This window comes from Somniosus microcephalus, chromosome 2, assembly GCF_052327205.1.
Source record: "Somniosus microcephalus isolate GS21.2 chromosome 2, FLI_Smic_1.0, whole genome shotgun sequence".
Classification (NCBI taxonomy): domain Eukaryota; kingdom Metazoa; phylum Chordata; class Chondrichthyes; order Squaliformes; family Somniosidae; genus Somniosus; species Somniosus microcephalus.
In genome coordinates this window covers 81,166,297-81,193,208 of record NC_140988.1, presented here as the reverse complement: position 1 = coordinate 81,193,208, position 26,912 = coordinate 81,166,297, and the positions used below count along the sequence as shown (strand labels likewise).

General features: G+C 47.4%; 1 protein-coding gene across 1 annotated transcript in view; it reads right to left on the bottom strand.

Annotated features, from left to right (window-relative positions):
* Positions 1–222: 222 nt before the first annotated feature.
* The window catches only part of LOC147122784 (axonemal central pair apparatus protein HYDIN-like), an 83,898-nt gene continuing 57,208 nt past the window's right edge, over positions 223–26,912 (bottom strand). Inside the window, exons 6-7 of the mRNA XM_085963947.1 lie at positions 24,302–24,514; positions 223–390 (exon numbers count right to left, since the gene is read on the bottom strand). Of these exons, the coding sequence (XP_085820073.1) occupies positions 223–390; positions 24,302–24,514 (381 nt within the window). The remainder of the gene's footprint in view (positions 391–24,301; positions 24,515–26,912) is intronic.

Here is a 26,912-nt window from a genome sequence, read left to right as displayed (position 1 = left end):
GTGCCACTACCACGGTCACAAACACAGCACAGACCTGGATCAAACCTGGTACCTCTAGTCTGTAGATCGGCATCAAGAGATAACTTTATCCACTAGAGTTCATTCGAGTTATTTGTTCAGTCTCACACGTGGAGGTATAAAACACGTGGCCATACAGCGCAAATCGATAATGCATTCCATGCAGCATTTATTCCTTCAAGCCACTATTGTATTGTTTTGTTCCTACCGTTGTGGTTTGTGGAGCCAGTTGCTGATTGACAACAGCAACGTGTGCGGGGTCCTGGAAGGCACATCACGACTTATGACTGCTACAGCCTTCGGATGCTCAGCAACTCCTTGTAACATGTAGAGCAATCCTGTACCATCAGGCAACGGGAAAAAGACAGAACCCTGGGGAAACAGATACATACTGATCAATACTGAACCCTGGGGAAAGACACGTACACATCAATACAGAACCATGGGGAAACAGACACGTACTGATCAATACTGAACTCTGGGGAAACAGACACGTACTGATCAATACTGAACCCTAGGGAAACAGACACGTACTGATCAATACTGAACACTGGGGAATCAGATACGTACTGATCAATACTGAACCCTGGGGAATCAGACACGTACTGATCAATACTGAACTCTGGGGAAACAGACACGTACTGATCAATACTGAACCCTAGGGAAACAGACACGTACTGATCAATACTGAACACTGGGGAATCAGATACGTACTGATCAATACTGAACCCTGGGGAAACAGACACGTACTGATCAATACTGAACCCTGGGGAATCAGACACGTACTGATCAATACTGAACCCTGGGGAAACAGACACGTACTGATCAATACTGAACCCTGGGGAATCAGACACGTACTGATCAATACTGAACCCTGGGGAAACAGACACGTACTGATCAATACTGAACTCAGGGGAAACAGACACGTACTGATCAATACTGAACCCTGGGGAAACAGACACGTACTGATCAATACTGAACCCTGGGGAAACAGACACGTACAGATCAATACTGAACCCTGGGGAATCAGACACGTACTGATCAATACTGAACCCTGGGGAAACAGACACGTACTGATCAATACTGAACCCTGGGGAAACAGACACGTACTGATCAATACTGAACACTGGGGAAACAGACACGTACTGATCAATACTGAACTCAGGGGAAACAGACACGTATTGATCAATACTGAGCTCAGAGAAACAGACACGTATTGATCAATACTGAGCTCAGAGAATCAGACACGTACTGATCAATACTGAACTCTGGGGAAACAGACACGTACTGATCAATATTGAACCCTGGGGAAACAGACACGTACTGATCAATACTGAACCCTGGGGAAACAGACACGTACTGATCAATACTGAACTCTGGGGAAACAGACATGTACTGATCAATACTGAACCCTAGGGAAACAGACACGTACTGATCAATACTGAACCCTGGGGAATCAGACATGTACTGAACAACACTGAACCCTGGGGAATCAGACAGGTACTGATCAATACTGAACCCTGGGGAACCAGACACGTACTGATCAATACTGAACCCTGGGGAATCAGACACGTACTGATCAATACTGAACCCTGGGGAAACAGACACGTACTGATCAATACTGAACTCAGGGGAAACAGACACGTACTGATCAATACTGAACCCTGGGGAATCAGACACGTACTGATCAATACTGAACCCTGGGGAAACAGACACGTACTGATCAATACTGAACTCAGGGGAAACAGACACGTACTGATCAATACTGAACCCTGGGGAAACAGACACGTACTGATCAATACTGAACCCTGGGGAATCAGACACGTACTGATCAATACTGAACCCTAGGGAAACAGACACGTACTGATCAATACTGAACCCTGGGGAAACAGACACGTACTGATCAATACTGAACCCTGGGGAAACAGACACGTACTGATCAATACTGAACCCTGGGGAAACAGACACGTACTGATCAATACTGAACCCTGGGGAATCAGAAACGTACTGATCAATACTGAACCCTGGGGAAACAGACACGTACTGATCAATACTGAACCCTGGGGAAACAGACACGTACTGATCAATACTGAACCCTGGGGAAACAGACACGTACTGATCAATACTGAACCCTGGGGAAACAGACACGTACTGATCAATACTGAACCCTGGGGAAACAGACACGTACTGATCAATACTGAACTCAGGGGAAACAGACACGTACTGATCAATACTGAACCCTGGGGAAACAGACACGTACTGATCAATACTGAACCCTGGGGAATCAGACACGTACTGATCATTACTGAACTCAGGGGAAACAGACACGTACTGATCAATACTGAACTCAGGGGAAACAGACACGTACTGATCAATACTGAACCCTGGGGAATCAGACACGTACTGATCAATGCTGAACTCAGGGGAAACAGACACGTACTGATCAATACTGAACCCTGGGGAAACAGACACGTACTGATCAATACTGAACCCTGGGGAAACAGACACGTACTGATCAATACTGAACTCAGGGGAAACAGGCACGTACTGATCAATACTGAACTCAGGGGAAACAGGCATGTACTGATCAATACTGAACCCTGGGGAAACAGACACGTACTGATCAATACTGAACTCTGGGGAAACAGACACGTACTGATCAATACTGCACCCTGGGGAAACAGACACGTACTGATCAATACTGAACTCAGGGGAAACAGACACGTGCTGATCAATACTGAACCCTGGGGAAACAGACACGTACTGATCAATACTGAACCCTGGGGAATCAGACACGTACTGATCAATACTGAACTCTGGGGAAACAGACACGTACTGATCAATACTGAACTCAGGGGAAACAGACACGTACTGATCAATACTGAACTCAGGGGAAACAGACACGTACTGATCAATACAGAACCCTGGGAAAACAGACACGTACTGATCAATACTGAACCCTGGGGAAACAGACACGTACTGATCAATACTGAACTCTGGGGAATCAGACACGTACTGATCAATACTGAACTCAGGGGAAGCAGACACGTACTGATCAATACTGAACCCTGGGGAAACAGACACGTACTGATCAATATGAACCCTGGGGAAACAGACACGTACTGATCAATACTGAACCCTGGGGAAACAGACACGTACTGATCAATACTGAACCCTGGGGAAACAGACACGTACTGATCAATACTGAACTCAGGGGAAACAGACACGTACTGATCAATACTGAACTCAGGGGAAGCAGACACGTACTGATCAATACTGAACCCTGGGGAAACAGACACGTACTGATCAATATGAACCCTGGGGAAACAGACACGTACTGATCAATACTGAACCCTGGGGAAACAGACATGTACTGATCAATACTGAACCCTGGGGAAACAGACACGTACTGATCAATACTGAACCCTGGGGAAACAGACACGTACTGATCAATACTGAACCCTGGGGAATCAGACACGTACTGATCAATACTGAACCCTGGGGAAACAGACACGTACTGATCAATACTGAACTCAGGGGAAACAGACACGTACTGATCAATACTGAACCCTGGGGAAACAGACACGTACTGATCAATACTGAACTCTGGGGAAACAGACACGTACTGATCAATACTGAACCCTGGGGAAACAGACATGTACTGATCAATACCGAACCCTGGGGAAACAGACACGTACTGATCAATACTGAACCCTGGGGAAACAGACACGTACTGATCAATACTGAACTCAGGGGAAACAGACACGTACTGATCAATACTGAACTCTGGGGAATCAGACACGTACTGATCAATACTGAACTCAGGGGAAGCAGACACGTACTGATCAATACTGAACCCTGGGGAAACAGACATGTACTGATCAATACTGAACCCTGGGGAAACAGACACGTACTGATCAATACTGAACCCTGGGGAAACAGACACGTACTGATCAATACTGAACCCTGGGGAAACAGACACGTACTGATCAATACTGAACTCTGGGGAAACAGATACGTACTGATCAATACCGAACCATGGGGAAACAGATACGTACTGATCAATACTGAACACTGGGGAATCAGACACGTACTGATCAATACTGAACTCAGGGGAAACAGACACGTACTGATCAATCCTGAGCTCAGGGGAATCAGACACGTACTGATCAATACTGAACACTGGGGAATCAGACACGTACTGATCAATACAGAACCCTGGGGAAACAGACACGTACTGATAAGTACAGAACCCTGGGGAAACAGACACATACTGATCAATACTGAACTCAGGGAAAACAGACACGTACTGATCAATACTGAACCCTGGGGAAACAGACATGTACTGATCAATACTGAACTCAGGACCTATGGTTCCCAAAGCTCTCCATCACTGGGGTTTTCCTTGCGTCATGTCTGGGTCTGTGGTGGACGAATTGATAGAGATTGATTGCTATGATTAGTCAACAACTTCATTATTGTTGGAGAATTCGACTGCGAGGATGGCAGAAGGTGAACTAGATGGACCTTGGTTTGTCTTGTCTAGCAATTGCTATGTTGCTATGAAAGCAGTGCAATGACATACCCACTGGGTGTTCCACTGTCCCTGATCATGATGGATGGGGCCACTGATTCTATACTTCATGGGTCAAGAATATTTGTACCTAGCCTGCTATTCACTCTAACTTCTCAAGGACCAATGTAAGAAATCACACAACACCAGGTTATAGTCCAACAGCTTTATTTGAAATCACAAGCTTTCGGAGCACTGCTCCTTCGTCAGGTGAAGTGGAGAGATGCATAAAAACACAGCTTATATAGTCAGAGAATAATGTCAGATGTTTAAAGGTAATCTTTCTAACTGCCATTTATCACACCTCGGCAGAGAGATAATCACAGCAATCAAAGGTGTAAATGGTGTCCAAACAGGTCAGTCAGGAAAACATTACATCAAAGAGCAATGAGGTGGGGTCACAAGGGGTCAAATGTTGCTGATGCTGGGGTCTGTATGAAAAACCAATACAGCAATTCCCAAACACAATTGGGTTACAATGTCCTCTTCTTCAGCTTGTTGCTTTTTTTTAAATCTTACTTTTCTTTTTTTCTCCCTCTCCCTTGTTGTAATGTATATACCTTTAAGGGGGGAACTATCTTTTACAGCTCATGTATACTGCAGTACTGGCAGTGACCACACCTGTATATAGCACTGAGTAGTAATCTGTACAGATCAGTTCCAGTGTGAGCCACGTTGAGTAAACACCTGTTGTACCGTTCTCCTGCAGTCTGTGTCTTATTATACACGGACACAACATTGGCGACAAGGCAAGTTCGAACCTACCTGCAACTCTGCATCACCTCCCGGGGATTCGTTCCTGGAGTTCAGTGGATTGGAGGTCAAGGCCAGAGACTCGGGCGTCGACCACGGGCAACCGCCCAGTCATCCAGCAGAGACTCGAGAATTACGGGGGAGGCTGTCGAGAGCCAGGCTTGGCTTTCCAGTCGAGGTGGTCCAGCGAAACGGGCTGGCAACAGGTAGTGCGCAGACCCTTCCCGGACAGCGGCGGGCTAGAGCCCGACCAAGCGGCACAGCAAAGGGGCGAGCAGCATCGACGGGGGAGAGAGAGGGCAGAGCACACAGGGCGCAGCCGGTGTTCAGGGGCCGAGCAGTGTCGAAGAGAGGGAGAGACGCGCAGAAACCCGCGAGGCGCCGCCATTGCCACGAGGACCGCCGAGAGCAGCGTTGGCAGCAGCGCAGGAGAAGCGCGCGAAACCTACAGGGTGCCGCCATTGCCACGAGAACCGCCGGGAGCGGCGTTGGCAGCAGCGGGGGAGGAAGGAAAGCGCGGGAGATGCCATTTTAAGCCATTGGGAGATGCCATTTTAAACCACACCCAAAATGCCGAAGAGTGGCAGTATCACCGCATTTGACAATGAAGTCAAAGATTGGACTGCATACGTCGAACGAATAGAGGTATACTGCAAGGCAAATGAGGTGTCAGGTGACAAGAAAGCGTCGGTATTGTTAAATTTAATGGGTGCAAAGACGTATGGTTTATTACGAAATCTAGTAACCCCAACGAAGCCAATGGAAAAGAGTTTTGAAGACATAGTAACGATACTACAGGAACATTTCAACCCCACACCACTGCTGATAGCAGAAAGATTCAAGTTTCACAAACGGAACCAGCATAAGGATGAAAGCAATGCTGATTATTTAACAGAACTGCGCAAACTATTGAAACACTGCCAGTTTGGAGCGGGACTGGCAGATACCTTAAGGGACAAGTTTGTGTGTGGGCTTCAAAGTGAAGGAACCCAGAAACGGCTTTTATCTGAAAAGGACCTTACGCTGGGAAAGGCTTTCAGCATTGCGGTATCATATGAAGCAGCAGCACGGGGCGCTGCAGAGATACAACAGAGACCGCAAGAATATGGCACAAACGAAATGTCATATAGAACAGAGAAGTGCTATCGCTGCGGCAGAACAACACACGACCAGAATGATTGCTGGTTCAAAGACAAAGTGTGCAGACAGTGTGGAAAAGTAGGACACATAGCACGAGTCTGCAGGTCGGGAAAGAAAACCAGCAATAAGAAACCTACCAAAGAAAAGTACAAGAAGGTACATAAGATGACGGGGAATAGTTCAGACGAACAAAAGAGTGATAACGACTCCAAAAGCAGGGACCTGAGTTGTCTGAAACTACATAATGTGATCACAATGGAGGATCACCGAACCATTTGGGTCACTCTCAAGATAGCAGGAGTCCAGGTAAAGATGGAATTGGACACAGGATCAGCCCTAACAGTCATAAACCGACGGGACAACGAGCGGCTATTCTCACACATACCCTTGAGAGACACAAAAATTATTTTGAAGACGTACACGGGGCAAAAAGTCTACCCCAAAGGAAAAATAAGGGTGACCGTTATATATAACGGTAAGGAAACACCAAAACTAGACCTGTATGTATTGCAAGATGGAGGACCACCATTACTGGGACGTGAATGGATCCAGAAAATACAACTGGATTGGCATTCCATACAGGCACTTACTGTGGCTGACAAAAAGGATGACGACGTCACACCTGGGCGACTGTCAAAGATCCTAACTGACGCGAAAGAAGTGTTCCAGTAAGGACTCGGAACACTAAAAGGCATGACAGCGATGATTAAAAATGAAGAAAACGCAAGCCCAAAATTTTTTAAGGCCAGACCGGTACCTTATGCAATCCGCCCAGCCGTCGAAGCAGAGCTGGAGAGTCTGGAACGTTCAGGTGTACTGTCCAAGGTAGACTGGAGCGAGTGGGCTACACCCATCGTCCCTGTGATGAAAAAGTCGTTGAGCAGCACGCCTGGGGAACCAAGGAAGGTTCGCATCTGTGGGGACTTTAAGGTAACAGTGCACCCGATCCTTCACACCGTACAATATCCACTTCCGCGGATTGAAGATATTTTTGCCTCGCTATCTGGAGGGAAACGCTTCACTAAGATTGATCTGGCCCAGGCGTATCTGCAAATGGAGGTAGACAAAGCATCAAAAAAATACCTCACAATCAACACCCATAAAGGTCACTGTTTTGTTTTCTTTTTGGGTTCAATAAAGACTCATTTCTGAAAGAGAATGTTGTTTAATCTAAAGTCTTGTTCAAGACTTTCTACAGCTTTTTACAGAACACACTATGCTGTGATGCATCTAGAATGAAACTGAAAGTAAAACTCCTCTGGACTGCTTGTCTCTCACATGACCTCTGCTGGTCAGGCACAAGTAATCAAAAACACAGACAAATATGCTGTAAGGCATAAGTAATCAAACACAGACAAATATCATCACTATTTGCTGATATCATTACATCTCCCTTTCTTAAAACAAAAGTATTTTACTTTTAACTAACAACATTTAATGAACTTACATTATCATTATCATGATCAAGGTTTTTTACCCTTGCTTTGTGTGTTCACATGAAATATGTCAATACACTAGAACTTGAAGAAAGAATAAGATAACATTACTTCCTTCTTTAACAATAGTCCTTAAATTTGCTCAATGGGTCTCTCAGGAGGCTTCACGTGTCTTGAGGATTTTCTGATTGATTGTCCTTGAATCTGAATTGTTGCCTCAGATGATTGGTTCTCAGCTGTGTGATCAGGTTGTTCACCAGTATCAGTCTCTTGACATACGAATAGGTCAGCGCCTACCTTCTGGTAAGGTCTGTCTGGTGCTGGGTGTGGCTTTAGTGGTTCTACCGGATTGCTTGCTCGATATTTCAGGCATATTGTGCAGTTTGACACCTCATTTGTCACATCTTGGTTGATTCGTGGCCAGTACATCACCTCTCGTGCTCTTTTCTTACACTTTTCGATTCCCAGATGTCCTCCATGGATCTTTTTTAGCATCTCTCTTCTCAGACTCTTTGGGATAACTATTTTACTTCCTTTGTAGATGATGTCTTCGACCACTGATAGTTCCGCCCTGCAGTTCCAGTACTCTGCTATATCAGGTGAGCAGTCTTGCTTCATGTTGGGCCATCCATCCAAGATGCTTTTTCTCAGTCGTCTCATTGTTTCATCTTTGTTTGTCTCAGTCTTTATGAGCTCCATTTTTGCATCTGCTATGGGCAGTGCACTTGTGATCATGTCCACGTAGGCGTTCACTTTTTCATCCATTGTGGTGTTTGCGGGCTCACTTGGGTCAACAGCTCTGGACAACGTGTCTGCTGTATACATCAGCTTACCCGGTGTGTACGCAACATTCAGTGTATAGCGTTGCAGCCTGATCATCATTCTTTGTATTCTAAGCGGACAGCTATTCAGTGGCTTTTGGAACAATGCAATCAAGGGCTTATGGTCAGTCTCTACACTGATTGCTTGTCCTGCCACAAACTGGTGAAATCTTTCACAGGCGTATGTGATGCTGAGCAGCTCCTTTTCTATTTGAGCATATCGCGTCTCTGCGTCTGTCATTGAGCGCGATGCATATGCAATAGGTTGCCAGTAGTCATATTGTTGCAGAAGAACGGCACCGAGCCCACTCTGTGATGCATCTGATGATATCTTGATGGGTCTCGCTGGGTCATAAAACCTCAGAACTGGTTCCTCTGTGAGCAGTTTCTTTAGATCGCTCCATGACTTCTCATGCTCATGATTCCATTCCCATTCTATGTTCTTTTCAATTAGTCTTCTCAGTGGCGCTATTTTTTCTGAGAGGTTGGATATGAATTTACCCATGTAGTTGATCATTCCATTAAACCTCTGCACGTCCTTTTTGCATTGTGGCCTTGGCATATTCTCAATGGCGGACACCTTTCTGGGATCTGGTCTGATGCCCTCACTGCTAAGGATATCTCCCACGAATGTCAGTTCTGTCACCCCGAGCTGGCATTTCTCTCTATTCAGCTTCAGGTTTGTTTTCCTTGTTGCTTCCAGCACTTTTTTCAGTCTCTCGTCATGCTCAGTTCTCGTGGTTCCCCATACTATGATGTCATCCATTGATGTATCAACTCCCTCCAGGTGCTCATAGATGATATGGATAGTCTTGTGATACACTTCAGGAGCTGAGGCAATGCCAAATGGTAACCTTAGGAATCTGTATCTGCCAAATGGAGTGTTGAACGTGCACAGTCTTGAACTTGCTTCGTCCAGCTTCATCTGCCAAAATCCTGAGGACGCATCTAACTTGCTGAAATATTTTGCATTTGCAAACTGTGCCATGATTTCCTCACGTGTAGGAAGCTTGAAGTGCTCTCTCTTTATTGCTCTGTTTAGATCTCTTGGGTCCAGGCAAATTCTGAGCTTTCCATTCTCTTTGTCCACTACGATGAGGGAACTCACCCACTCAGTTGGCTCATCTATCTTCTGAATCACGTTCAGGCTTTCCATCCTGTCCAACTCTGCCTTCAGTTGCTTTTGAAGAGCAAACGGAACTTTTCTGCATGGATGTATGACCGGTGTCATACTTTTATCTACTCTGATCGTGTGTTCTCCTGGAATGCAGCCTAGACCCTTAAATAGGTCTTTGTACTCTTTCATGAGTTCATCATAGACTGTCTCTCCTTCGCTTTCCACAACGAGGACTCTCTTTACCAGGTTCAGTTTCTCACAGGCTTTTAACCCTAGTATGGCTTGCACATCCTTTGGCACCACGATTAATGCTAGCGTGTGCTCTCTGTCCTTGTGTGTTACTTTGACAATGCATTTTCCTTTCACTGGTATATCAGTACCTGAGTATCCGGTCACTTTCACTTGTATTCCATGTAACTTTGGTCTGGGTCTAATTCTCTTAAAATCAGTCTCTGATATCACATTAACTTGTGCTCCAGTATCCAATTTAAATGGAATATGTATGTCATTCACTTTTAGTGTCAACATCCAGTCTCTTTTTGTTCTTTTTTGTTTTCAGACAGAACATCTACATTGAATTCCTCTATCTCGCTTTCATCTACTGTATGGACCTTGCTTTGTTGCGCTTGGTTCTTACAGCAACGGGCATAATGGTTGTTTTTGTTGCATCTATTGCATGTTTTACCATATGCTGGACACTTTCTTGGTGGATGCTGTGTACCGCATCGACTACATGACTTCCAATTGTCTCTTTCATTTTCGTTTGCTAGCCACGTCTCTTTTTTCACATTGGCGCTCTCTTTGTTAAATGGTTTGTATCCGTTCTTTCTCACTGCATCCACGTTGCAGCTACTGTCACTGAACAGCTCCTTTGCCTGCAACTTCACAGTCTCTGTAGCCCTACACAATGCTATGGCTTTTCCCAGGTCTAGATCTTGCTCTCTTAGCTGCCTTTCCCTTAGACCATTATCTGGAATACCACACACCAGTCTGTCTTTTATCAGCGAGTCTGTGAGTCCCCCAAATTCACACGATTTGCTCCGGTTTCTCAGTTCAGTCACATACTGATCAATAGTCTCGCCGATTTTCTGTACACATGTGAAAAATTTGTGCCTCTCAAAGGTCACGTTGCATTTAGGTATGCAGTAGGCCTCAAACTGTTCCATTATTTTATCTAGCTTCATTTTGTCTCCATCAACAGCAAATATGAAATTATTATATACCTCCAGCGCTGCATCACCCACGACATGTAAGAACACGGACGATTTTTGCTCATCACTTTTCTCGTCAGCTCCGATTGCCGCTAAATACAACTCTAAACGTTGTTTGAACCTTCTCCAATTTTCAGCCACATTACCTGTCAATTGAAGCGTCGCCGGTGGGAGTAAACCTTCCATTTTTTCACTTCGTTAGCTATTCTCTAATGGTAAGCAACGATGTTCTCTTCTGGCTTGCTAATATGTGGAGAGCTGATTTCGCTTACTTGCCACAACTGCTTTCACTGTCCCATCAAGTTGCTAACTTCAGGTTTTTTCTCTTTCAGCCACTTCTGACATCATGTTTTGTTTTCTTTGTGGGTTCAATAAAGACTCATTTCTGAAAGAGAATGTTGTTTCATCTAAAGTCTTGTTCAAGACTTTCTACAGCTTTTTACAGAACACACTATGCTGTGATGCATCTAGAATGAAACTGAAAGTAAAACTCCTCTGGACTGCTTGTCTCTCACATGACCTCTGCTGGTCAGGCACAAGTAATCAAAAACACAGACAAATATGCTGTAAGGCATAAGTAATCAAACACAGACAAATATCATCACTATTTGCTGATATCATTACAGTCACTACCAATACAACCGGTTGGTATTCGGGGTAGCATCAGCTCCGGCGATTTGGCAGAGGGCAATGGAACAAGTCCTGCAAGGGATCCCAGGGACCCAGTGTTATTTGGACAACATCCTGGTCAAGGGCGAAAATGACAGTGATCACCTTGCCAACCTGGAGCAGGTGCTCACTAGATTGCAGGAATATGGGCCCCGAGCTAACCGCCCCAAATGTGAGTTTTTTAGAAAACAGATCTCGTATTGTGGCCACGTTATCGATAAAGAGGGGTTACATAAGTCCCCAGAGAAGATTGAGGCAGTAGTCAAGGCTCCAGCACCGGAAAATGTGTCACAACTGAGGTTGTTCCTTGGGCTGGTAAACTACTACCATAAGTTCTTGCCAAATTTGTCTACAATACTACACCCACTGAACACCCTACTGCAAACTGGGGTGCCATGGAAGTTGAGTGATGAATGTAAACGAGCTTTCCAGAAGAGCAAAACACTAATCACATCGAAAGAGGTATTGGCCCATTACAACCCGGCATTACAAATTCGGTTGGCATGTGATGTGTCACCCTACAGCATTGGAGCGGTGCTGTCGCACAAATTCTCGGACGGCTCAGAGAGGCCAATAGCCTTTGCGTCACGATCACTAACCTCAGCCGAGCGTAACTACGCCCAGATTGACAGGGAGGCCCTCAGCCTAGTGTGGGGAGTGAAAAAGTTCAGTCACTATCTGCACGGGCAGAAATTCACCTTGCTGACTGATCACCAGCCTCTTGTCTCCATTTTTAATCCGATGAAGGGCGTTCCGGTGATGACTGCGCAACGACTACAAAGATGGTCACTTTTTCTAGGGGCGCACCACTATGAGATTGAATATAAGGGCACGAAACAGTATGGAAATGCTGATGGGCTATCACGCCTGCCACTGCCTACTGCGGAGGAAGCACCAGCAGTGGATCCTGTCGAAATATTCCATTCGACTATAGTTGAATACCTACCGGTAACTAACGCTTGTATCGAAAAGGAAACCCGAAATGACCCGACACTGTCTCGGGTATATGATTTGACGGTGAAGGGATGGCCAACACATGGCGACTCATTGTTGCCAGCATTCTCGACAAGGAGAGAACAGCTGTCAGTGTGCCGGGGGACCTTGATGTGTGGATCCCGAGTGGTAATTCCACCCAAGTTAAGGGATAGAGTGCTCAATGAGCTTCATGAGGGTCATCTGGGAGGGGTAAAAATGAAAAGCCTAGCCAGGGCTTATGTGTGGTGGCCGGGAATCGATAAACAAATCGAGGACCTGACCAACAGCTGCTCAGGATGCCAGAAAGTCCAAAATGCACCACCACAGGCCCCTCTACACCCATGGGAGTGGCCCTCATCTCCATGGCAACGGGTGCATATTGATTTCGCTGGTCCATTCATGGACTCAATGTTTTTAATAGCCGTGGATGCGCACTCAAAATGGCCTGAGGTCATCAAGATGTCCTCCACCACCACGGAGAAAACTATTGCAGTCCTACGGACCATTTTTGCCAGGAATGGCTTGCCAGAACAGATTTGCTCCGACAACGGACCACAGTTTGTGTAATGTATGCACCTTTAAGAGAGGAACTATCTTTTACAGACCCTGTATACTGCAGTACCAGTAGTGACCACACCTGTATATAACACCGTGTAGTAATTTGTACAGTTAGTTCCAGCATACCCTCTGTTCAGTAAACACCTGTTATTACCGTTCTCCTGCAGTCCGTGTGTTATTTATACGCGGACACTACAGTGGCGACCAGCAGGTTCGAACTCACCTGCAGTACTGCATCACCTCACAGGGATCCATCCCTGAAAAGAAGCTTCTTGGAGGTCGAAGCCAGAGCAACGGGCGTCGACCGCGGGCAACCGCCCAGTGATCCATCGGAGTTCAGAGAATCGCAGGGGAGGCTGTGGAGAGCTGGGCTTGGTTCTCCAGTCAAGGTGTTCCAGCAAATCGGGCTGGTAGCAGGTAGCGCGCTGACCCTTCCCGGACTGCGGCGGGCTAGAGCTCGATCGAGCGGCTCTGCAAGGAGGCCGAGCAGCGTCGTCAGGAAGAAAAAGAGAGAGAGAGGGTGGAGCGCACAGGGCGCGGCCAGTGCTCAAGAGCTGGGCAGCGTTAAAGAAAATAAAAAAAGGGGGAAGGAAAAGAGACGCGCAGTGGACAGCGTCGAAGAAGAATAAAACTAAGAAAATTAATTAACAAAAGAGAGACGCGCAGAAAGCCGCGAGGCGCCGCCATTACTATTTAGAACGCTTGGAGCAGCGTTGGCAGCAGTGGGGGAAGAAGGAAAAGCGCGGGAGGCACCATTTTAATCCATTGGGGAAGAAGGAAAAGCGCGGGAGGCGCCATTTTAAACCACCCAAGATGCCGAAGAGTGGCAGCATCACTGCTTTCGACAACGAAATAGAAGACTGGACCACGTATGTGGAAAGAATTGAAGTGTACTGCAAGGCAAATGAGGTGGCCGATGAAAAGAAGGCGTCGGTATTATTGAATTTGATGGGCGCGAGAACGTACGGCCTATTGCGGAATTTAATTACCCCAGCTAAACCAATGGAGAAAAGCTTTGAAGAGATTGTCAATATCTTACAGGAACATCTAAACCCTACACCGCTGCTGATAGCAGAAAGATTCAAGTTCCATAAAAGAAACCAGCACAAAGACGAAAGTAATGCTGACTATCTTACGGAACTACGCAAGTTATCGAAACACTGCCAGTTCGGAGCAGGACTGGCAGATACCTTAAGAGATAAGTTTGTCTGCGGGCTCCAGAGTGAAGGAACCCAGAAACGACTACTTTCGGAAAAGGACCTTACGCTAGAAAAGGCTTTCAGCGTTGCAGTATCCTACGAAGCAGCAGCACGGGGAGCTGCGGAAATACAACAGAAACCGCAAGAATATAGCACCAATGAAATGGCATATGGAGCAGAAAAGTGCTATCGCTGCGGCAGAACAACCCATGACCAGAGGATTGCTGGTTTAAGGACAAAGTATGCAGGCAATGTGGAAAATTGGGACACATAGCACGAGTCTGCAGGTCGGGAAAGAAAACCAACACTAAAAGAACTACTAAGGAAAAGTACAAGAAAGTACAAAAGATGACGGACAGTAGTTCAGAAGATCAGAAGAGTGATAATGACTCCGGGAGCAGGAGACTAAGTTGTCTAAAGTTACACAACGTGATCGCAAAGGAGGATCACCGAACCATTTGGGTCACCCTCATGATAGCAGGGTCCCAAGTAAAGATGGAATTGGACACAGGATCAGCCCTAACAGTCATGAATCGACGAGACTACGAGCAGCTATTCTCACACATACCCTTGAAGGACACGTCCATTGTCTTGAAGACATATACGGGGCAAAAAGTCTACCCCAGAGGAAAAATAAGGGTGCCCGTTAAATACAACGGCACGGAAACACAGAAACTGTATCTATATATACTACAAGATGGAGGACCACCATTATTGGGACGTGAATGGATCCGAAAAATACAATTGGATTGGCATTCCATTCAGGCGCTAACTGTGGCTGACAAAAAGGATGACGACGTCACACCTGGACGACTGTCAGAAATTCTAACTGACGCGAAAGAAGTGTTCCAGCAAGGACTTGGGACTCTAAAAGGCGTAATGGCAATGATAAAAATTGAAGATAACGCAAATCCAAAATTTTTTAAGGCCAGACCGGTACCGTACGCGATCCGCCCAGCCGTCAAAGCAGAGCTGGAGAGTCTGGAGCGTTCGGGTGTGCTGTCCAAGGTGGACTGGAGCGAGTGGGCCACACCCATCATTCCTGTAATGAAGAAATCATTGAGCAGCACGCCTGGGGAGCCGAAGAAGGTTCGCATCTGTGGGGACTTCAAGGTAACTGTGAACCCAGTCCTTCACACAGTACAATATCCACTTCCGCGGATAGAAGATATTTTTGCCTCACTATCTGGAGGGAAACGCTTTACGAAGATTGATCTGGCCCAAGCGTATCTACAAATGGAGGTAGAAGAAGCATCTAGAAAATACCTCACGATAAACACTCACAAAGGTCTTTACCAGTACAACCGACTGGTATTCGTGGTAGCATCAGCTCTGGCTGTTTGGCAGAGGGCGATGGAACAAGTCCTGCAAGGGATCCTGGGGACCCAGTGTTATTTGGACGACATCCTGGTTACGGGCGAAAATGACAGTGAACACCTTGCCAACCTGGAGCAGGTGCTCACTAGATTACAAGAATATGGGCTACGAGCCAACCGCCCCAAATGCGAGTTTTTCAGGAAACAAATCTCGTATTGTGGCCACGTGATTGATGAAGAGGGGTTACATAAGTCCCCAGACAAGATTGAGGCAGTAGTCAAGGATCCAGCACCGGAAAATGTGTCGCAACTGAGGTCGTTCCTCGGGTTGGTGAACTGCTACCATAAGTTCTTGCCAAATTTGTCTACAATTCTGCACCCACTGAACGCCCTGCTGCAAACTGGAGTAGCATGGAAATGGAGTGATGAGTGTAAGCGTGCCTTTCAGAAATGTAAATGCCTAATCTCTTCAAAAGAAGTATTGGCCCACTACAATCCAACACTACCGATTTGGTTGGCATGTGATGCATCTCCCTACGGCATTGGAGTGGTGCTGTCGCACAAATTCCTTGACGGTTCAGAGAGGCCAATAGCCTTTGCGTCACGCTCGTTAACCTCAGCCGAGCGTAACTACGCCCAGATTGACAGGGAGGCCCTCAGCCTGGTGTGGGGGGTGAAGAAGTTCAATCACTATCTGCACGGGCAGAAATTCACCTTACTGACTGATCACCAGCCTCTTGTCTCCATTTTTAACCCAAAGAAGGGCATTCCAGTGATGACGGCGCAACGGTTGCAAAGATGGTCCCTTTTTCTAGGGGCACATCAATACAAAATAGAGTACAAGGGCACGAAACAGCATGGAAACGCTGATGGGCTGTCGCGCCTGCCGCTGCCTACGGTGGAGGAAGCACCTGCAGTGGACCCTGTTGAGATATTCCATTCGACCATAGTCGAATGTCTACCTGTTACAAACTCAAGTATAGAGAAGGAAACACGAAATGACCCGACACTCTCTCTGGTCTATGATTTGATGGTGAAGGGATGGCCAGCACATGGTGACTCACTGTTGCCAGCATTTTCGCCAAGGAGAGAACAGCTGTCAGTGTGCCGGGGGACCTTGATGTGTGGATCCCGAGTGGTAATTCCACCCAAGTTGAGAGATAGAGCGCTCAATGAGCTTCATGAGGGTCATCTGGGAGGGGTAAAAATGAAGAGCCTAGCCAGGGCATTTGTGTGGTGGCCGGGAATCGATAAAGAAATCGAGGAAATGACCAACAGCTGCACAGGATGCCAGAAAGTCCAAAACGCTCCACCACAGACCCCTCTACACCCATGGGAGTGGCCCTCATCTCCATGGCAACGGGTACACATTGATTTTGCTGGTCCATTTATGGACTCAATGTTTTTAATCGCGTGGATGCACATTCGAAATGGCCAGAGGTCATCAAAATGTCCTCCACCACCACGGAGAAAACTATTGCAGTCCTACGGACCATCTTCGCCAGGAATGGCTTGCCAGAACAGATTTGCTCCGACAATGGACCACAGTTTGTGTCTGAGGATTTCCGGAGGTTTTTGAGGAATAATGGGGTAAAGCATTACACATCCGCCCCATATCATCCAGCCACAAATGGATTGGCAGAGAGGTTTGTTCAAACCTTTAAAAAAGCAATAAAGGCGATGTATAATGACAACATACCACTGCAACACAAGGTGGATAATTTCTTGTTTGCTTACCGGAATGCGACACATGCAGTCACCAACCAAGCTCCAGCCATGATGTTCTTTAACCGAAGGTTAAGATGTCGCCTGGATTTGCTCAAACCAAACATAAGACGAGATGTTGAGAATAAGCAATTCCAGCACATCAATGAGAAGCCAACCAGGAGCTTCAAGATAGGGCAACCAGTCTTGGCCCGCAACTACTGAACAGAAAAATGGCAGCCAGGAACGATATGCACACTGCAGGGACCACTAATGTACACAGTGGACATTGGAGAGAGCATTGTGAGATGCCATGCTGACCAGATTCTAGAGTCACAGGAACAAGTCAAACCCATGCCACGATCATACGCACCTGGTGATGAACCCGAAGTACAGATTGCGTCTACCTCAGAATCAGTGGTATTGGAAGCTGACGAACCAACCAATGACAATGAGCCAGAAGCGACTCCGCCGCAAGAACAGAATACTTGAGAAAGGCGCTATCCAGACAGGATCAGGAAGCCTCCTCAAAGACTGAATTTATAAATGATTACTTTCAGCTGATGTATGTAGTACAAAGAAAATTGTAATTGTAATTAGTTATTATTTAATTGTTAAATGAATTATGTACTGTTTATCTAAAAGGGGAGGAATTGTAATGTATGTACCTTTAAGAGAGGAACTATCTTTTACAGCCCCTGTATACTGCAGTACCAGTAGTGACCACACCTGTATATAACACCGTGTAGTAATTTGTACAGTTAGTTCCAGCATACCCTCTGTTCAGTAAACACCTGTTATTACCGTTCTCCTGCAGTCCGTGTGTTAGTTATACGCGGACACTACAGTTTGTGTCCGAAGAGTTCTGGAGGTTCTTGAAAAAGAATGGGGTAAGGCATTACACATCCACCCCGTATCACCCAGCCACTAATGGATTGGCTGAGAGGTTCGTACAAACCTTTAAGAAGGCAATAAAGGCTATGTACAATGACAACATTCCGCTGCAGCACAAGGTGGACAATTTCCTGTTCGCCTACCGGAATGCGACACATGCAGTCACCAACCAGGCCCCAGCCATGATGTTCTTTAACCGAAGGTTGAGATCTCGCCTGGATTTGCTCAGACCAAACGTACGAAGAGATGTTGAGAGTAAGCAATTCCAGCACATCCATGAGAAGCCAACAAGGAGCTTCAATGTAGGGCAACCAGTCTTGGCCCGCGACTACCGAACAGAAAAATGGCAGCCAGGAACGATATGCACATGGCAGGGCCCACTAATGTACACAGTGGACGTTGGGGAGAGCATCGTGAGATGCCATGCTGACCAGATCCTAGAGTCACAGGAACAAGTCAACCCCATGCCTCGCCCATACGTACCTGGTGATGAACCCGACGTACAGGTCGCATCTACCCCAGAAACAGTAGCATCGGAAGCTGATGAACCAACCGACAACAGGGGGCCAGAATCGCCTCCGCACCAAGAGCAAGACACTCGGGAAAGGCGCTATCCAGAAAGGATCAGGAAGCCTCCCCAAAGACTGAATATATAAATAGATTATCTTCAGCTAATGTTGCATGTTAAAAGTGTTAATTGTAATTAGTTTGATATTTAATTGTTAAATGAGTGTTATGGTACTGTTAATCTAAAAGGGGAGGAATTGTAATGTATATACCTTTAAGGGGGGAACTATATTTTACAGCTCATGTATACTGTAGTACCGGCAGTGACGACACCTGTATATAGCACTGAGTAGTAATCTGTACAGATCAGTTTCAGTGTGAGCCACGTTGAGTAAACACCTGTTGTACCATTCTCCTGCAGTCTGTGTCTTATTATACACAGACACAACACTTTTTACCCTCTCACTATTCCTCTTTCTGTCTCTATTTCATTTAACTCTAATTCTGCCTAGTTCCTTCTCTGTCTTGCGCTCTCTTTTTTTCTCTATCCATTTCTTTTATTGGTGCAGGAGATAAGCTATTGGGCACAACATTCACGAAGTCCCAGATGCGACATCGACTGTGTCATTATCAGATCGAGGTTCCAGTAATTTATGGTGCAAATATAGTGCGATGTCAACGGTGAGTATAAAAGTCCAATTAACGTTGTTCACCGTCAAACGCGCCATTGCAGCAACTTACATAAGAATATAAGAAATAGGAGCAGGAGTAGGCCATTTAACCCCTCGAGCCTGCTCTATTCAATAAGATCATGGCTGATCTTCTACCTCATCTCCACTTTCCTGCACTATCCCCATATCCCTTGATTCCACTAATGTTCAAAAATCTATCGATCTCTGTCTTGAATATACTCAACGATTGAGCCTCCACAGCCCTCTGGGGTAGAGAATTCCAAAGTCTCACCACCTTCTGAGTGAAGAAATTTCTCCTCATCTCAGTCCTAAATGGCCGACTCCTTATTCTGAGACTGTGACCCTTGGTTCTAGACTTCCCAGCCAGGGAAAACATCCTCCCTGCATCAGTCTGTCTAGCCCTGTAAGAATTTTGTATGTTTCAATGAGATCACCTCTCATTTTTCTAAACTCGAGAGAATATAGGCCTAGTCTACTCAATCTCTCCTCATAGGACAATCCCCCCATCCCAGGAACCAGTCCCATTTCTGGCCCATTAATTCCCTGTTGAAGAAAGGGCTATTGAAGGCCTCCATGGTAGCCAGCAAAGCAAGGAGAGAGCACCCAAAACTGAAAAGTAACATTTTTGAAGTGGCCTTCCCCAAAGCTTCTCCTTCGAGGCAGGTGTTCAGCAGCTGTGGTGCAGGCTTCAAATCCACTAGCCCACCACATTGGCAAGCACTGAATTCATTGGGAGTGTCACAGGCCTCGGACCTCTCAGCTACAAGCACCATGGATCGCGTTGTGCACCCCACTATATCTGTAATGCACTTAGATACTTTGATATTAAACATGCTTTTGGGATGTTATAAGAACATACGAAACAGGAGCAGGAGTAGACCATTTGGCCCCTCGAGTCTGCTCCGCCATTCAATAAGATCATGGCTGATCTGATCTTGGCCTCAACTCCACTTTTCTGCCTGTTCCCCATAACCCTTGACTCCCTTGTAGTTCAAAAATCTGTCTATCTCCGCCTTGAATATATTCAATGACTCAGCCTCCACAGCTCTCTGGGGTAGCCAATTCCAAAGATCCACGACCCTCTGAGAAAAGAAATTCCTCCTCATCTCCGTGTTAAATGGGCGACCCCTTATTCTGATGCCGCCTCCAATTAGGGAGAGGGAGAGAGAGGAGAGGGGAGGGGGGGAGAAAAGAGAGAGGGGAGAGGGAGAGAGAGAAGGGATCAGAGGGGGGAGAGAGAGAGAAGGGAGAGAGAAGGGAGAGAGGGGATCGGAGGGGGGAGAGAGAGAGAGAAAAGGGAGAGAGAGAGAGGGGATCGGCAGGGCGAACGAGAGAGGGAATCAGTGGTGAAAAAGGGGGAGAGGGAGAGAGAGAAGGGATCAGAGGGGGGCGAGAGAGAGTGGATCAGAGGGGGGAGAGAGAGAGAGAAGGGAGAGAGAGAGGGGGAGAGAGAGGGGGAGAGAGAGGGGATCGGAGGGGGGTGCAAGAGAGAGGATCGGAGGGGTGGAGAGAGAGAGAGAGAGAAGGGAGAGAGAGAGGGGGACAGAGAGAGGGGGAGAGAGAGGGGGAGAGAGAGGGGGAGAGAGAGGGGGAGAGAGAGGGGATCGGAGGGGGGAGCGAGAGAGGGGATCGGAGGGGGGAGAGAGGGAATTGGAGTGGTGAGAGGGGGAGAGGGAGAGAGAAAGATAGGGGGTCGGAGGGGGAGAGGGGAAATCGGAGGGGGAGAGGGGGAGAGAGACAGGCGATTGGAGTGGGAGGGAGAGAGGGGATCGGAGGGGGGAGAGAGAAGAGGGGGGAGAGAGAGGGAGTGGATCAGAGGGGGGGAGAGAGAGGGAGAGTGAGAGAGGGGTAGGGAGAGAGGGAATCGGAGGAGGGAGAGAGAGAGAGGGAATCAGATGGGGGGAGAGAGAGGGAGAGAGGGTTCAGAGGGGGGAGAGGGGATCGGAGGGAGAGAGAGGGAATCGAATGGGGAGAAAGAGAGAGAGAGCGGAGGGAGAGAGAGGGGTGAGAGAGAGAGGGGAGAGAGAAAGAGAGAGGGGGAGAGAGAGAGGGGAGAGAGAGAGAAAGGGGGGAAGCGTGCGAGGGGAGAGAGGGAGAGAGAGAGGGAGAGAGAGAGAGGGGCTCAGAGTGTGGAGAGAGAGGAAATCGGAGGGGGGAAGTGAGGGGATCAGAGGGAGAGAGAGGGAATTGGAGGGGGGAGAGAGGATCGGAGGTGGAAGAGAGAGAGGGTATCAGAGGGGGAGAGAGACAGGAAATCGGTGGGGGGGAGAGATAGGATTGGGGGAGGGGGAGAGAGAGGATCAGAGGGGGGAGAGAGAGTGAGCAGGGGAGAGAGAGAAAGGAGAGGAGGGCAGAGGAGGTCAGGAACTCAGGGAGAGAAGGTCAGGAACTTGGCGGGGGTGGGGGTAAAGAGCATGGAGGGCACATTGGGGATGGGGGAAGAACGTGATCCTGGTCTAAAAGGGGGTGGGGGGGATGAGGGCGAGAATGTGATCTAGATGGTAAGACTGATCACGTTCTTCCAAGCCCACCCCCTTTACTCCTGCACCACATTCTCCCTCTCCTCCCCCTAGACCTGATTGATTTCTCAAAAAGCTGTCCCTACTCACTTCAAGCCCAATAAACCTGTTAACAATCCATGACCCACGCACAATGTTCCATCTATGTTGGGGTAGGGGGGTGGTGGGGAAGGTCAGGAACTTGCTGGGGGGAGAAGGTCAAGAACCCATTGGGGGAGGAGCTTGGGCAGGGGGAGGTCAGAAATCCGGGGGTGGGGGCAAGGTCAGAAACTTGGGGCGGAGGTAAGTCAGGAACTTGGGCGGGGGCTCGGCATTGGAGGGAGGTCAGAAACTTGGGGCTGGGGGAGAGGTCAGGAACTTGGGCGGGGCGGGGGGGGCGGTGTGGGGTGGTCAGACACTTGGGCAAGGGGAGAATGCCAGAAACTTGGGGGAGGTCAAGAACTTGGGCGGTGGGGGCAGGAACTTGTTTGGGGGATGGGAGAAGGTCTTAACCCGCGAGGGTGAGGCTTGTCTGTTCCAAGTGAGCTCTGTTCTGTCTGGAGTAGGCAGTCAGAATGGCTCGAATTACACTTGGCAAAGTAACTGATTATGTAGGCAGGGAGGATCTAATTACACATTCCAGAGAAACTGCTGGGTGCATCCTGTCCTCAAAGGGAACCAATCAACATCAGGTCTTGTCATCCAAGGGGATCAATCAGAACTTTGGTGTTGTGAATAGACACGTCCTTTTTTCATATGCTTTTAGAATCATAGGGATTTCAGCACAGAAGGAGGCCTTTTGTCTCACCATACCTGTGCCAATCCCAGTGATGCCTGTGCCAATCCCAGTGATGCCTGTGCCGATCCCAGCCATGCCTGTGCCAATCCCAGCCATGTCTGTGCCAATCCCAGCCATGTCTGTGCCAATCCCAGCCATGTCTGTGCCAATCCCAGTCATGCCTGTGCCAATCCCAGCCATGCCTGTGCCAATCCCAGCCATGCCTGTGCCAATCCCAACCATGCCTGTGCCAATTCCAGTGATGCCTGTGCCAATCCCAGTGATGCCTGTGCCAATCCCAGCCATGCCTGTGCCAATCCCAGTGATGCCTGTGCCAATCCCAGCCATGCCTGTGCCAATCCCAGTGATGCCTGTGCCAATCCCAGCCATGCCTGTGCCAATCCCAGTGATGCCTGTGCCAATCCCAGCCATGCCTGTGCCAATCCCAGTGATGCCTGTGCCAATCCCAGCCATGCCTGTGCCAATCCCAGTGATGCCTGTGCCAATCCCAGCCATGCCTGTGCCAATCCCAGTGATGCCTGTGCCAATCCCAGCCATGCCTGTGCCAATCCCAGTGATGCCTGTGCCAATCCCAGCCATGCCTGTGCCAATCCCAGCCATGCCTGTGCCAATCCCAGTGATGCCTGTGCCAATCCCAGCCATGCCTGTGCCAATCCCAGTGATGCCTGTGCCAATCCCAGCCATGCCTGTGCCAATCCCAGTGATGCCTGTGCCAATCCCAGCCATGCCTGTGCCAATCCCAGCGATGCCTGTGCCAATCCCAGCCATGCCTGTGCCAATCCCAGCCATGCCTGTGCCAATCCCAGCCATGTCTGTGCCAATCCCAGCCATGCCTGTGCCAATCCCAGCCATGCCTGTGCCAATCCCAGCCATGCCTGTGCCAATCCCAGCCATGCCTGTGCCAATCCCAGCTCGTCTACTGGAACTATCTACTCCAATCCCATTTCCCTGTTCTTACCATGTACCATTTAATATTTTTATTCTTCAAATGCTAACTTAAAAATTGTGATTCAATCGGCTTCTAATACCCATGCCCTAGTATCCCTTTGTGTACTAATCCTGAGCTAATGCCCATTGTTATGATTTGGGTGTTACCTAAACACCACTGCAGGTTTAAGGGGTTAATGCTGTAACATTCATTGATTCTAAGACAGAGAAATCCTGATGACTTTGTGCTTACTATGCGATACTGCATTTGTGAATGAACTTATTAAATTATCTTATTTAGAATAATTTGTCACTTCTGCTGATGTGTGGAGAGAGATAGTTTTGAGAGAGAGCTGGATGGTGAATGAATGGATGGAAAGAGGGAACAGAGGGATCATGCTACACTCACTGATGTCTAACAGCCACCTTCAGTCCCAAATGGCAGTGCTGTGAACAGTTTATAAATCTCTCTGTGATAAGTGATATTTTTTTACCTGATGCTTTTTTCCATCGAATGTCATGGTGAGTGGCCTGTACGCTATATCATAGGACTGGTTCTGCGAATGAGGTTGCACAGTAATAGTCTTGTGCCCAGTCCAATATTCTCCTTCAATCAAGGGCTGCAGTTTCCAGACCTGGTTGGTACGGTTGGCCAGTATGATGCCATGGACCTGTTTAGCCCGAACTTGGCAACTGAAATTGATCATCTGTAAGTAACGTGAAAATGTGATGTTAGGTTTGAGCCTGATTTGTGCAACTTTTAGCACCATCTATGCTGTATCCAATGTTCCGGCTAATCTTTTTTGGATGCGCCGCCCTTTTAACAGGCTGCGTGGCCCATTCAAATTTCCGCGAATGCACGTTTTTTCCATTGAAAAGCTGCTGAACGGCCTGTGCAGGACCTCCAGAGTGCCGTGCAGGCACACAGCTTAACAGGAACATTGGCTGTATCCAGACTTCATTTGATTATGGCAAGGCTTCATTCAGGGGAATAAGATTACTTGATTTGCTTCCTGCTAATATTAGCAGACCTCATATTTGTATCCTTCACCTCAAGGTGGGATTACATAGACGCCATGAATTTCCTCGGGACCTGTTCCGCTCCTTCACCATAACTTCAGTGAAAACCCTGTTTGTGCGCACAACCAGGGTTAACAGTGCTGCCAATACTCACTATTGCATGGGCAATGTGGTTATGGTACAGAACCAGGTATTGCGAGGTTGTGAGTTTAAGGTTGTTGAGTTGAAATCAATAAATCCGTGGTCTACCACTAGAAAAAATCAAAGCTGAATTATTGTAAAAATCCAACTGGTTCACTAATGTCCTTCAGGGAGGGGAACCTGCCTGGTCTGGTCTGTACGTGACTCCATTCCAGACAACATGGTTGGCTCTGAATGCCCCCTGAAGTGGCCTAGCGAGCTACTCAGTTGGAAGAAGGCCACCATCATGTTCTCAGGGTAACTGGTTGTGGGGAGTAGATGTGACCCGACCCGTCACTCACATTCCAATAAGATTTGGCTCTACTGTTCTCCTTTCCGTCCCTCGCAGCAGCCTCTAGCTGCCTACAAAAGGGCGAGTGGTGGAAATAATAGTGAGGGAAGCTCTAGAAGGTGCTTGTCCTTGGGAGAATGGAGAGGTGCTGCAACACTTGGCAAGGGTCATATCGTATAACTTGTACCATGTTACATCACTGTCTTCATACATACTGAATGTGTACAAGTGATTCATGATTTACGTAATGAAAATACAATACCGGGATAGAGAACTGTGCCCGGGTATTAATACTGTGCTCTTCACAGAGCATGGTCATTGGGGCACAGCTGCGGAGGAACAGGTACATCAGCACCAATTGTCATCACCCAAGCTTACATCAAGCAGCAGCCCAGAGGCACTGATTCATGATGAGAATGAGGCAGCACAGGTTGCTGGTGCTCCTGATTCAGCAGAGCTGGTGGCTCCAGCGGGACCTGGAGGTACAGAGCAGAGACCTGGTTTGCCTCATGCACAGATTCTGGTGGACCTATTTTCCAGCAGAGGGTGTTACAACACGTGATCAATGGTGAGTATGGAATTTAACCTCATACCCACTGGATGGACAAATGCTCTCCAGGCCAGCATCCCATCTTCCACCCTCCGTAAACTTGAGCTCATCCAAAATTCTGCTGCCCATAACTTAACTTGAACTAAGTCCCGTTCACCCATCGCTGTACTTGCTGACGTACACTGGCTCCCTGTCTGGCAACACAACGATTTTAAAATTATCAGCCTCGTGTTCAAATCCCTCCATGGCCTCGCCCCTCCCTATCTATGTAATGTTCTCCAGTCCAACCCTCCGAGATCTCTGCACTCCTCCAATTCTGGCCTCTTGCGCATCCCTGATTTCCTTCAATCCACCACTGGCGTCCATGCCTCCAGCTGCTTAGGCCCTAAGCTCTGGAATTATCTCCCTAAATCTCTCTACCTCTCTCTCCTCCTTTAAGACGCTCCTTAAAACCTACCTCTTTGACCAAGCTAGTGGTCACCTGTCCTAATATCTCTATATGGTTCGGTGTCCAATTTTGTTTGGTAACGTTCCTGTGAAGTGCCTTGGGACGTTTTACTATATTAAAGGCGCTATATAAATGCAAGTTGTTGCTGTTAAGTCTGTGAATTATTTCGTTAATTAAAACACAGACTAATGAGTAACAATAAAAACAGGTCTTTACTGGTTGGAGGTAGGGACTATACTGAATAGAAGATTACTGCACAGTGCTTATATACCGGTGTGTTCACCCCCGGTATTACGTCTACAGCAGCCTGAGAAAGTAGTACATCTCTTAAGGTGGAACAGGCTTAAGCTCTCTTAAGGTGGAACAGGTTACATACACAACACTCCTCCCTTCTTAGCTTTATAGTCATCCCCCCCATTTAACATAACGTAATAACATATATACATATATAACTTCATGTTTAACGTAACATATCACAGATTCAGTCTCTGCGGAAAACAGTTCACAGATTCAATCTCTGTGGTGTAGTCGGTTCACGTTACTCATTCAATAGTCCTTTCATGGATTTAACAGCTTGAACTTCCGAACTGATTTGGCTCCGTTCGGAGGGACCAC